General features: G+C 38.6%; 1 protein-coding gene and 1 pseudogene across 1 annotated transcript; both read left to right on the top strand.

Moving 5' to 3' along the window:
- Positions 1–6369: 6369 nt before the first annotated feature.
- LOC148102380 (cystatin-B-like) lies at positions 6370–7222 on the top strand (annotated as a pseudogene).
- Positions 7223–9776: 2554 nt separating this feature from the next.
- LOC148102381 (uncharacterized) lies at positions 9777–12399 on the top strand. The gene has a single exon (XM_087841428.1). It carries the CDS (start codon positions 9868–9870, stop codon positions 12103–12105), a length of 2238 nt encoding a protein of 745 aa, XP_087697554.1. The 5' UTR covers positions 9777–9867; the 3' UTR covers positions 12106–12399.
- The last annotated feature ends 1391 nt before the right edge of the window (positions 12400–13790 follow it).

Consider the following 13790-nt stretch of genomic DNA (forward strand, 5'->3'; position numbering starts at 1 on the left):
ATAGTCTGTGCTGTAACCCAGCAGTATTGAGACATCGCTCTGGCAGTGTGTTTGGGATCATCGGCTCAGTGAAAAACAAAGCCATCTGGTTGTTGTAACAGGGTTTTCTCATGACCATGGAAATGATTCTGCGATCATCCACCCCCGTTGTCTTTCTCTGACATTCAGGTCTTTTTTGCATTGCTGAGTTCACCAATCCTTTGTTTCTTTCTCAGGATGTACCAAACTGTACATTTTGCCACTCCTAATATTGTAGCAATTTCTTGGATGGGATTTTCCCATTTTCAGAGCTTGAGGACGGCTTGTTCCACCTACACGGAGAGCTGCTTTGACTGCACGTTGTCTATTTACTAGTGATGTGCGATACTACTGATTTCCTTTCCGATCCAATACTAAGTAAAATTCAGGGTGGCATCCACAATATTGATCCGATACTTTGTACAAAAATGTAATGTTTTATTGTATTTTATATTATAGTTTCATAATGATTACAGGACATCAGACTACTTGTTCTTATTGCTTAATAATGCAGAATTATATAGAAATAAAAAAACAACAACCCTGAAGTTGTGTGCTATTTGAACACTTGCCTTCCTGCAGCTCTAAAGGACTCTTACAAGATGAAGATGTCTGTCTCGCCCTAGCTGCACCTTCCCTGTCCTCTCCTCATCTTCTGTAACTCCGAAATGACAACACAGGCATGGCTTCTTCAAGATGGGCGCTTCGCTGCATTTATTGAACGCCGTGAAAACTACAAACATAAAACACAAAGGCTTTAAGCGCTTCAGTCTATCAAAAGTAACACTCGTGCTTTAACAACAAAAAATTACCTCGTGGCCGCCTGCCACTTTGGAGGTCCTAGAAGAATACCTTTACAGTCTTGTTCATTCTAAATTAAAACATAAAATAATTAGAACACCATACATTACAAATTTTCACAATATTACAATACAGTTATGGCAAATAGCAAATACCTTATACAGCTGGTAGACTAACCAGGCCTTTGCAGATAGCTCGCTGAACTCCTTAGCGTGATTATTAAACGTGGGCTCACAGCCTATACTATCACGCCCAAACCTCGCGATAATAGCGGTGTAACAAAACTTGTTCTTTGTGACAAGATAAACACACCTTTACAATATTGACCACAGAAATGTACAAGCAAGAACATTTTAACTGCTGGAACCATCTATTAAACTTCTTTATACATAAGCCATTTCTGTGACACTTACATCTTCAGTTCCCCTCAACATAAGCTCGTCATAGTCTGTGATATGATTTACTCTGAGGTGTTTGATGAGGTTAGTGGTGTTGCCACAACACCTCACTGTCTTGCCACATGTATCGCAAACCATGTCTTGGCTGTTTGTGGAGGTAAAATACATCCACACATGACTCCATTTACGCTTGGCCATTGTTGAGTGTGCACGCCAAAGGGCTGCGACACATTTATACAGCCGTGTTTTGCATATGACTATTGTGAGTGCAAGAAAACAATTATTAGAATACCTCCATATAATCATCTTCCAAGTTAGATGATCCAAATAATATAGTTTCTTTCCACCATGTTCCTGTTAGTGATAAACTACAAATTTACTCTAAAAAATTGATATTTTAATATGAGAATTGATTCTAGCACATTAATACCTGTTACTGGGTGGCTGTAGCTCAGGAGGTAGAGCAGGTCACCTACTGATCGGAAGGTCGGTGGTTCGATCCCTGGCTCCTCCAGTCTGCATGTCAAGTATCCTTGGGCAAGATACTAACCCTAACTTGCTCTCCGATGCATCCATCGGAGTATGAATGTGTATGAATGTCGTTAGAAAGCACTAAGTATAGATAAAGTGCTTGTGAGAATGGGTATGATTGGGTGAATGAAGCATGTTGTATAGAGCGCTTTGAGTACTCCGTGAGAGTAGAAAAGCGCTATATAAGAATCAGTCCATTTACCATTTACCATTTACTGGAGGAATCGATATTTGAACCAAAAACTTCAATATTGATCTGCACAACACTACTGTTCACAGCGAAATATTCCAAATGCAAGCACCACGCCTCAAATCAGCTCCAGGCCATTTATCTGCTTGATTGATAATGACATAATGAAGGAATTGCCCACATCTGCATAGCACATAGCGTTTGAGTCAATTGTCCAATTACTTGTAGTTCTTTTAAAAAGAGGGTGGCATATGTTAAGTAGCTGAAACTCCTAAAGCCTTCATCCAATTTGAATGTGGATACCCTCAAATGAAAGATGAGAGTCTACACATTGTGTCTATAATATAACTATAATATTGTTCAGTAAGAAGTAAAATTTGGATTCATCTCTCCATAAGACCTGTGGCCACTGATATTCAGTGCAGTTCTTGTGTAACTTTACATATTTCAGCTTTCCTTGAAAATGGTAAACGGTAGATGGACCGGCTGTGTCAGGGTTTTTTCTGGATATTTTTTCTCATTTCTGAAGGGCAATGCTTTCAGATACAGTTAATCTGTTGTAGGTTGTTTTTTGTTTTGTTGTTGTTGTTGTTGTTTTTTCTTTAGGTCTGCCAATCACTTGTTGTTCAGTTTCTTCATTTTTTTAAGAACTGTAGATTATACTAAGTTATACCAGCTTTTTGACTAACAGCTCATTGGAAATCACCTTCTGGTGCAAAAATATTGATTTATGTATGTCAAACAGTGCTTTTTTGTCATTTTTCACAGATTTAACAAAATAAATGGGAACAAATTATTTATTTCTGGAACAAGCTGCAAATAACAAAGTGCCTAAAGATAAGTTAACTGGTTCCTCTCTTGAGTTAGTTTTTTTTCTTAAATGCTCGAATGATTAATATGTCAGCGTAAATTGCCCTAACAAATAAAACCATTCCACTGAAACTGCTCAGGCACAAGGACTCGTCTGAAAATAAGTGGAAAAACAGCCAGAGTTCAAAGAAAATTTTGAAAGAAGGAAGTCCTAGAAGTAGGTCTGGCTCCTTGGAAGCAAAATATAAAGAAATGAGGATAGTCTGAGACTTTCGCACAGTACTGTACTTTCAGTTGAATCAGTTGAACTAGCGACTGCATTTGCAACAGGGAGATGTGAGCAGAAGACTTAGTCAGAAGCCTGCAGACATCCCAAGGTTTTTGTTTTTTTTAAAGACAAGTGAACAATAAATTACAATAATTCAGACATGATGAAATAAAGGCATGAATAACAGTAATTCTGAGCATGACACACTAAAGTGCGACTTGGAAATATTTCTTGAGAGCAAGAGAGCTCAGAGATTTAACATTAACACCCAAAGTAACAGCAGAAGGGGTTTAATGTTAGAGTTGCCCTGATTGCTGTACGCACCAGAACCATTGTGGTACCTGTTCAATAACGAACCCAACACCTGACCTAGCTGGTCGGCGCACAAGCAAGTGGACACAACATAGATCATGTGCAATTACAACACAATCCATAATCCATACACCTCTGCAAAAGAACAGTGGACTCTCGTTCTTCCATTTGCGCAACATCTCTAAAATTAGAAAGATGCTGTCTCAGAGTGACGCTGAAAAACTAGTTCATGCATTTATTACTTCCAGGCTGGACTACTGCAATTCATTATTATCAGGATGTCCAAAAAACTCACTGAAAAGCCTTCAGTTAATCCAAAATGCTGCAGCAAGAGTCCTGACAGGGACTAGAAAGAGAGAGCAGATTTCTCCTGTATTGGCTTCCCTTCATTGGCTTCCTGTTAAATCCAGAATTGAATTCAAAATCCTGCTCCTCACATACAAGGTCTTAAATAATCAGGCCCCATCTTATCTTAATGACCTTGTAGTACCATATCACCCTATTAGAACACTTCGCTCCCGCTCTGCAGGCCTACTTGTTGTTCCTAGAGTATTTAAAAGTAGAATGGGAGGCAGAGCCTTCAGTTTTCAGGCCCCTCTTCTGTGGAACCAGCTTCCAGTTTGGATTCGGGAGACAGACACTATCTCTACTTTTAAGATTAGGCTTCAAACTTTCCTTTTTGCTAAAGCATATAGTTAGGGCTGGACCAGGTGACCCTGAATCCTCCCTTAGTTATGCTGCAATAGACGTAGGCTGCCGGGGGATTCCCATGATGCATTGAGTTTTTCCTTTCCAGTCACCTTTCTCACTCACTATGTATTAACAGACCTCTCTGCATTGAATCATATCTGTTATTAATCTCTGTCTCTCTTCCACAGCATGTCTTTTATCCTGTCTTCCTTCTCTCACCCCAACCGGTCGCAGCAGATGGCCGCCCCTCCCTGAGCCTGGTTCTGCCGGAAGTTTCTTCCTGTTAAAAGGGAGTTTTTCCTTCCCACTGTTGCCAAAGTGCTTGCTCATAGGGGGTCATATGATTGTTGGGTTTTTCTCTGTATCTATGAAGCGCCTTGAGGCGACTTTTGTTGTGATTTGGCGCTATATAAATAAAATTGAATTGAATTGAATTGAACTGGATAACCATTCAGAGTGATTCTGGGATTAATAGTTAAAGGACACAGAGACAACTTTTCTTTTTGTTTGTTTGTTTGTTTGTTTAAGGGGTTATTCAGCCTTTTGCTGAATTGTTTTCAGTTTTTTACATTTTTTTGTTCTTTGTAATTTATCTTTGGTCAACCTCATATTTTAACACTGTAATGGTGTTAACGGAAATGTAAATAATTTTGTTGGGTTAAAACAACATAAGAAATGGTTGAAATCTAAGGGTGAACTAGACCAAGATTAAATTAAATCTTGGGCCTAAAGAACTAAACTTGATTTAAAATAACACAGTGTTAATTCAAATAGATTAAAGTATAAACTCGAACTTAGACCTTAAAATAAATAAAACAGTAACCTAGGTTGAAAATAACATCCTTTTAAAGCCAAATAAAAGGTTTTGAGATAAATAGGATAAATTAACAGAAATTATTGAACTAAAAAGGGAAAGGAAATATCTTGTTTTCCTTAAATGTGGTGTGGAATGTTTTATGTAATGTGTGTCAACTGTCTATTCTCTGTTTTTACAAAATAATACGCCAGCAATTTAAACTTATTTTCTGGTCTGGGGTCTTTATTACAAGCTACACTCATTACTACGCTAGTAGTCGAACCTAACTGGTCCTAGTGTACTGTAACGACTCCAGAAGTGTTTTCTTGAACGTATGTGAGGTAAAGAGACCCCCTGGTTAAAAAAACAAACAAAACAACCTAGGTAACTGGGTAAAATCTAATTCTACAGCCTTAAACAACAAATAATAGAAATAAAATAATGTCTGAACCACAGAGAGCAGTCTCCACTCTTACTTTTGGGTACTTTTGGGAACTGTGGTTTGCTGAGGTTCAGGTGTCAGACGTAGGATAACCGGAAAGGAAGAGCTGAAAGCAGTTTTTTAGGCCATGATTCATGTGTGACCCTCTCCAAACATTACAATCACAGCTCACATCCTGTATTTTCACTTCCCGGCAGACTCGAGAGAATGCAGGAAAAAGGGAATTGTCTAAAAATTTTTGTATTTAAGAGACGTTGTTATGATGATTTCTGATATGAGGTTCAGTTCTACAGTGGTGATCGCAGGGTGTGCACAGGTCAAGTGCCACTATGACCCTCCAGAAAATAACGAGGACAGGGGATGATCGTTCAGCTCTTTAATGGCAGATTTAGCGTGAGTCTGGGTATGTGTGTGGTTCTACAAACAGAATGGAAAACAGAACACAAATTACAATCAAATTATAGACAACAAGAATCACCATATAACATATTACAGCCACATACTTGTCTTATAGGCCCTACTACTAAGCTGGCGGCCTTTACTTATAGTCTGAACCATATTTGGCAACAAAGAAAATAAATCTTTCCATCACTTAACTCTTGTGCGCCACTCACTTATGATGCCAACTAAAGAAGGTAAATACACATAACAAATCACCAACTCAAACCGAACTCAGTATGGCCTAGGCGAACTTAGCTTAGCTCGCTTAGCTTAGCTCGCTTAGCTTAGCCCGCTTAGCCTAGCGATAACTTAGCTTATAGAAAATGTACAAACAGAGGATGTCCAGAGCGATAAAACATACAGGCTATCCTTCTTACACAAGGAATATCCTGTAACTCACCAGTCTTATGGACGCACACCCTCTAGTGGCGAGGGAGAAAACGGCATCACAGTCCTGCCTTCAGAACAGACGTTTAAGAGATGTATCCTATAAACACAAAATCAGACTCCCTCTCTCTCTCTTTCTGTGTGTGTTTTTTACGTGACCTTTTACAAATACCGCCCCTCTAATCACCCCATGACTCGTTGACTCACTGAAGCCCCATAAAAACAGGCTCTGCGTACGCTTATTCACTATTTGCTCATTTTTCACCACCAAAAAAATGTGTCAAAATGCCGATGTGTGGAGGGCTGACCGAGGAAAAGGAGGCTGATGAAGAAGTTCAGAAGATCTGTGATGCAGTGAGTAGGAAAGAGAGATTTTACACTCACAACTTTATGCACACACGGGGCCTGTGCTTTATGTTGATGCTATTGTCATTTTTATTTAGATGAAGCCTCTCGCAGAGCAGAAAGCAGAGAGAAACTTCAAGGTTTTCATTGCAGAGAGCTACAAAACACAGGTCGTAGCTGGGACCAACTACTGCACAGTGGCAACTTTACAAATCTCTTCAATATAAAAACATATCATCAATAAGAGCATTGATGGTAGGTAATCTGATCTCTCAGGGGAAACTAAAGCGATGATCACTGGATTTTTTTTTTTCAGCTACACTGAAGCTTCTACACTCTGCGCTTATGTGGTTTTATATTTATGCAGAGGCTCATACAAAACTTTTAGACTTTTTAGCCTGAAATGTTACTTATCACTGCAAATGGAAATAAAATAAAATGGAAATTCATGTGCACTTCATACTGTTTCAGCCATGAACAGAACTCAACAAATGTTCTGTTTGTGAGCCAACGTGCACTCTCTATATATGAAGGTGTAGATTCTCCTTTTCTACATGTTAGCATGTCGTTTGGCTAGTGTGACTTACCACAGCTGTGTTAAAATGATCAGCAGTACTTCTATGTGCACAAGGATCTCCTTTAACTTTTCTTGTACTTCCTTGCAGCTCTATGTTGGAGATGAAGAATATGTTCACCTCGGTGTTTATGAAAAACTCCCGTGTGATGGAGGAATGCTCGAGCTGACCGATCTGCAGCACCCAAGACTCAATATGACAGTATTGAGTACTTCTAATGGGACAATGAACCAGCCAAAACATCAGTGCCTACAGCCTGTACTCTCATTGTAATCCATTAATAACCTGCTGCTTCATGTGGGGAAAGTTTTCCTTGTTTACATATAATAACATACTGCAGGTAATGGAAGGCAAATTGGACCAGTTAAATACGAGGTGGGTAAATAAATGAAGCAGATTATTTTTCTGTTATTGTTTCTGATTTGTGAAATACCTGCAGTTTCAGGAGCCGACTCTATTTCTTCATTTGTCACACTGAAAGAGGCCAGACAATTGCATAATCAGTGAAGGTAAACACATGTTTATTTCCTAATATGGGCAACAGGTAATCAATATAAAATATGCATATTTTTTGGGAAATGGTGCAGACCTTTTGTGCTCAAAGCTGATGAGGGACCACTGGACGTGGAAGACGTTGTCACTGACCACATTTGGTTTGCTGTCTTTGACCAGGAACTTGAAGTTGTCCATGGTTTCCTGGACGTTCTCCTGATGAAACACGTACCCAGACCCAGATTGATATCGGCTACGAAGCAATAAGGCCACATTAGTAATGATCAAAAACTAGCATTGTGCATTGCGCACTAGCACAAGACAAAGAGGACTGGAGCAGAGAACTTCTAAATTTGAAATCTCGCTCTGACTTCTGGTTTCATTGGATTACAAGATAGTCCAAAATGGACTGTCTTGTAATGAATAAGGCATGGCACTGTTTCATTTCAGGTCAGACACATGAATACAGTTTGAACTAACGGGGTTATCTAAATGTATTTTTCTGTTTGGGGTTTTTAGTGTTAGTGCTTCTTCATCAGTTCATTCATGTTCATGCATTTGTTTTTCATGTTTCAATTACTTCTTGTTTTCAGTAGCAGTTGGCTTGATTTATTACTTTGTTACCACCATGTTTTCTTCTACCCAGCAACGCTTTCCTGATCCTCCAGAGGATCCCAAGGAGATCTCAGGCCAGATGAGACATAAAGTATAAGCTCTCCAGTAGTTTCTGGGTCTTGCTCATAATTGCCTCTGAGTTAGGTGTGCACTGATGATCTCCAAAGGGAAAATACCCAGGCAAGATCCCACTGGATGTCTTAGAACATAACATAGAGATGAACATAATTATTTTAGCCATTCAGACCCAATTTTAATAAAATACCATTACTAGGAAGTGAACTGACTCAGATCATGTCTGATAGGAGTCAGTCAAAAATATCCACACGGGGTCAAAATGGGTTAAAAATAATGTTTTAAATATGCCAAAAATGTCACAAAGCACTGCAGCAGCTTGTTAAATCAGCAGGAGAACCAAATTCACATGATGGTCTTTAAAGACAATTAGTGCTGATTTTTATGCTTGCACACAATTTTACTGTAAGGAGGGGGACACCCAAAAAAGACTGAATCTAAATAGTAAAAATCTTTTGCGAAGAATGCATTTTTTGGAAAGTATCACTTCCATAATTTGCAGCCTTGGGCCAATTCACAGTACTTGGAGAAATAAAATAGCCTGGAAATGAACGTGAAAGTTATTATTGGCTCTCGGTTTCTCCTCATTTACACCTTCCACAGAAGGTTGTGGAAAGTAAACACTTAGATGGGAGCCCCACTGCTTCAAAATTGGCCAAATGACCTTCAGGAAGCTAAGCATAAACACCACAGAGATGAAAACAGTACTAAATTATGTATTAATATCCAGAATAGTAATATCTCAAACATATTTTTAGATTGATTACAAGCATTTGGCAGAATATGGGAGCAAATGCTCACAGTCGGGTTGAAGTTTACAGTTTGTACTAGAACTCTCATCTGTTTTATTTATTCATATTGCCTCCGTCTCTCAGGCTAAGAGTTATTTCAGTTATTGGGAATGTATTATCATTAAAAAATTATGTTTACAAGCTTCAAATTAAACATGCGACACATTAAAGTGGCTTCATTTGATTTGTTGGGATATAGTTGGGATATATTCGCTGTACACAATATATCCCAACTATGACTGCGGTGATCCCACACTAAGCTGATAAGATAAGCATTTGCAGCATACCTTATCAAAAAGAAGCCTTCATTTCCTTTTAATATCATACACCATCAGCGAATTGATGTGAGTTTTTAAAATGCAGATGTAGTATATGGTTTATTAGTATTCGCTATGACACAAAAAAGGAAAATTATCCACATTTTTTATGAATACTTGAAGCATGAAAAGTAAAAAACATCAAAGCTTACAGGAGGATGGGAAAAGGCAAAACTTCACCCACTCTTTTACTCAACCTGTGGTGAGCTGCAAACATAAAGCTGCTAAAATTAAGCAAAAAGCAAACAAATTATCATCATTCAAAAGTCATGTAAGAACCTCATTGGCTTACGGAATGTTGATGTTATTTAAAAAAAAATTCATACAAAAATATGACCTCATTCAAAAATGTCATGTGACAACCTCATTGGCTTATGGAATTCTGATGTCACAGGCTTCTAAAGCTTTGATCCTTTGATCCTTTGATCCTCACGAATCCTTAAATAGGGGTGCGGATGTACAACTTTTAGTCCGTTATTTGCAGCACTTGTGTTAGCAGCATTCAAACGTTCACCAGTAAAACATTTTCAAACATTTGGATACTTTTCGTACTCACGGTATACAGACTCCAACATGTCTCAGAAACAGCAAGAAAGACAAGAAGTTGACCCCAGCTCTATTCCATGGTATGAGTCCCTAGACCCTTATATCAGCTCTCTTCCTTGGGATGAACAGGTAGAATTAGAGGAAAAGCGATTGGAAGAAATGGAGAAAGAAAATCTCATGAACAGAGAGAAGATTAAGATCCTGACGGAAGAAAATGACAGAAAGAGCGCTGAATTAGAAAAATTATCCTACCAGCTTCAGGAAAAACAGGGTATTGTTGAGGAGAAGCAAAGGGATCTCCAAGATAAGAACAATCAGGAGCTCCAAGAAAAGCTTGATGAAGCTTTGGAAAAAATTAAAGATCTGCTCCAAAAGGAGAAAAAAGAGAGCATTAAAGGGGATAAAATGCTGAAGAAGAATCAGGAGCTCCAAGAAAACCTTGACAAAGCTCTGGAAAAAAATAAAGATCTGCTCCAAAAGGAGAAAAAAGAGAACATAAAACAGGAAAACATGGTCAAGAAGAATCAGGAGCTCCAAGAAAAGCTTGACAAAGCTCTGGAAAAAAATAAAGATCTGCTCCAAAAGGAGAAAAAAGAGAACATAAAACAGGAAAACATGGTCAAGAAGAATCAGGAGCTCCAAGAAAAGCTTGACAAAGCTCTGGAAAAAAATAAAGATCTGCTCCAAAAGGAGAAAAAAGAGAACATAAAACAGGAAAACATGGTCAAGAAGAATCAGGAGCTCCAAGAGAAGCTTGACGAAGCTCTGGAAAAACTGAAAGAAATCCACCAAGAAGAGAAACAACAGTCCACACAGCAGAGAGACATGCAGAGCAAACTCCAAGCCATGGAGGAAAAATACAAAGCGCTGCAGGTGAAGCATGACAAAACTCTGCACAAAAATCAACAGTTGCTTCAAGACAAGAAGCAAATGGAAATGAAACTGAAAGAAATGGACTCCAATGTTGACGAGATGGAAGGAAAACACAGATTGCTCCAAATCAGGCTCGATAAAACAGTGCACAGAAATAAAGAGTTCATTCAAGAGAGAGAGGAACAAGAAATGCTCGAGAAAGAAACGGATTCCAAGCTTGAAGTCTTGGAGGAAGAACTGAAAATGCTGCAAATGACTCTTGAGAAAACACTGCTCAAAAATAAAGAGATGCTTCATGAGAAAGACCAACAGAAAATACATCAGGAAGAAATGGATTGCAAGCTGAGAAACATCGAGAAACAAAATGAAGGCTTGCAAGTAATGCTTGATGAAGCTCTGGAGAGAAATAAAGAGTTCCTTCACGAGAAAGACCAACAGAAAATACATCAGGAAGAAATGAATTGCAAGCTGAGAAACATCGAGAAACAAAATGAAGGCTTGCAAGTAATTCTTGATGAAGCTCTGGAGAGAAATAAAGAGATCCTCCAAGACAAGAAACAAGAGCCCGTAGAGCAGAGAGACCTGCAGAGCAAACTCCAAGCCATGGAGGAAAAATACAAAGCTCTGCAGGTGAAGCATGACAAAACTCTGCACAAAAATCAACAGTTGCTTCAAAACAAGAAGCAAATGGAAATGAAACAGAAGGAAATGGACTCCAAGCTTGACGAGATGGAGGAAAAACACAGATTGCTCCAAATCAGGCTGGATAAAAAAGTGCACGGAAATAACGAGCTGCTTCAAGAAAAAGACCAACAGAAAATACAACAGGAAGAAGAAAAACTTGTTCTTCAGAGGAAAAATGAAGAACTCCAAGAATTGTATAATGAAACGAAGTACAAAACAACTGTACTGGAAGGAGAAAAGAAAAAACTGGAAAATCAATGCTCAGCGATGCAGAGTAGCATCAATGAAATGCTGAGAAAAAATACAGAACTTGAAGAACTTTCTAAGACCTTGAAGCACAAAACCACTGAAATCCAGGTGGAAAAGCAAGAACAACAGAAAACACATAAAGACCTGCAGTGTAGACTTCATGATATCCAGAAGAGAAACCAGCAGCTGGAAGACATGCACACAGATGTGCACGAGGCAAAGCGAATAGAGGAGGCAACAGTTAAAGAACTGAAAGACAAGCTCAAAGAAAAACAAGAACAATTAGAAGACATGGTGAAAAGATGCAACAAACTTGAGAAAGAAAACACAGAAACAATGGATGAGCTGAAAACCCTCATCATTGAGAAAAAGGTGCTCGTCGAAGAATATCTTAAAAAGAAGAAAAAACGCTTCTTCTGGTTCTGGAGGAGAGACACTGCTACTTCTCACCTAATGTAACCTCGTCTTCCTCCACCTCTATTCCATCTTCATTTTCCCCCTTCCCCTTCCCCTCCCTCCTTTTTCTTTTTTCACCCTCACCCCCCGACCAGTCCCGGCAGTTGACTGCCCCCTCCTGAGCCTGGTTCTGCCATAGGTTTCTCCTTTAGCTTTCTTTCGCTTTAAAAGGAGTTTTTCCTATCCACTGTCGCCTGGTGCTTGCTCAGAGGGGATTGTTGGGGTTTTCTATCCCCCCTTTTTTTTCTTTTACCTCTTTTCCCCCTTCTACCTTTTCCTTTACCCAATAAACACAATTGGCCACATTTTACATGTGTTTGAAAAATGTCTTCATTCAACAATAATTGATCTTAGGTATAAAAACAAGAAATGTGTAATAGCTGCATGTGTGTTTGTGTGTGTGCATAATATACATACTTGTATCCCAGAAAGAATTAATACTAGATGGGTAGAGACAGGTTTTAAAGACTACAAATGAAAACATGTGAGTCCTATAATCTAAGCTCGTTTCACCAATAGGTGATGTTACATTTTAAATTAGGCACTTCATTACAGGACTGCCATTGTACCGAGGTACATTAAATAACATGAAAATGGATTTCTTGTGCCGCAGGTGACCTCGCTGTGAAGCTATTAACTTGTTGAATAATTTAGCTCTGCAATAGCAAAGTTATTTCTCACCACAGAGGGGAGGGAAATTCAGAAAGTCAAAAGAAATTAAAACTTGTAAACATTACAACTCATTCAACATGCCAACAAGGCATCAAGGAAATAAAGACATTTCAGTATCAGCTCTCTTCATGTCGTCTACTGACAGCAAAATGAGCACAATTCTATGGTTTTCTTGGCTTTTGGCATCTATTCGTCAGCTGAAGGTTTATACATCATTATAATCAGGACAGCCAGACTGGGAGACAGATCCAATATTCTCAGTCAATGATGAAAATCAAGCTTTTTTAGTTCCATCATATTAAAGCAAATTACATTTTCATTTCCTTTTGTCCTGACAGGAAATAGCAGAAAATACCACATTTTGTTTAAACATGGGATGAATGCTATGCAGTTTAATATCTGAGCTGATATCGTGCTACAAAACAACAAAAATCACTCCTATTTTCATACGTGAAGTCAAAGCTTTCTGGGAAGTTGAGTATATTGGATGTTTAACGGATGTTTTAGACTTCTAGAGACCGACAGATGTTAGTTTAAATCAAATCTGAATCCGATGTGCTTATCTGTCTAGTTGTGGTCTGCACAGATGTCAGGTTTTTAAAACTAATTGAAGGGCAATAGTGTGATATTTTGTATTTATTTATTTCCTTTTCTTTGTCTTTCTTTAAGAAATTTGTATTGAAATAACAACAAGAGCAAGGGCCTTTATGTTGGGTCTGTGTTTCCACAAGCCCCGCTAGTTTAGAGACTTATGCATCATGAAGAAAACAAGACAGGCAGTGATCGATCGATTTACTTGCAAGGGAGGCCTCGTTGGTGTCATGCTAACAAGTGCACTGGGACTGGGAGACACTTCAACGAAGTGGCAGCGGAGCGGCCAAAGAGTAAACTTTCAAAAGTAAGTTCTGAATATTATGTCACTTATTTATGTGCAAATGTTTAATAATGAAGAACATTAAAACATTACTGTTGGCCACATGCCGGCAAAGTTATGTGACATTAGCGATGTTTGTACT

Source organism: Neolamprologus brichardi, chromosome 6, assembly GCF_056152115.1.
Source record: "Neolamprologus brichardi isolate AB-2024 chromosome 6, ASM5615211v1, whole genome shotgun sequence".
Taxonomy (NCBI): Eukaryota; Metazoa; Chordata; class Actinopteri; order Cichliformes; family Cichlidae; genus Neolamprologus; species Neolamprologus brichardi.

What these genes read in the sequence shown, in the direction of transcription:
- LOC148102381 (XM_087841428.1), top strand. Translation starts at nt 9,868, where the DNA reads ATGTCTCAGAAACAGCAAGAAAGACAAGAAGTTGACCCCAGCTCTATT.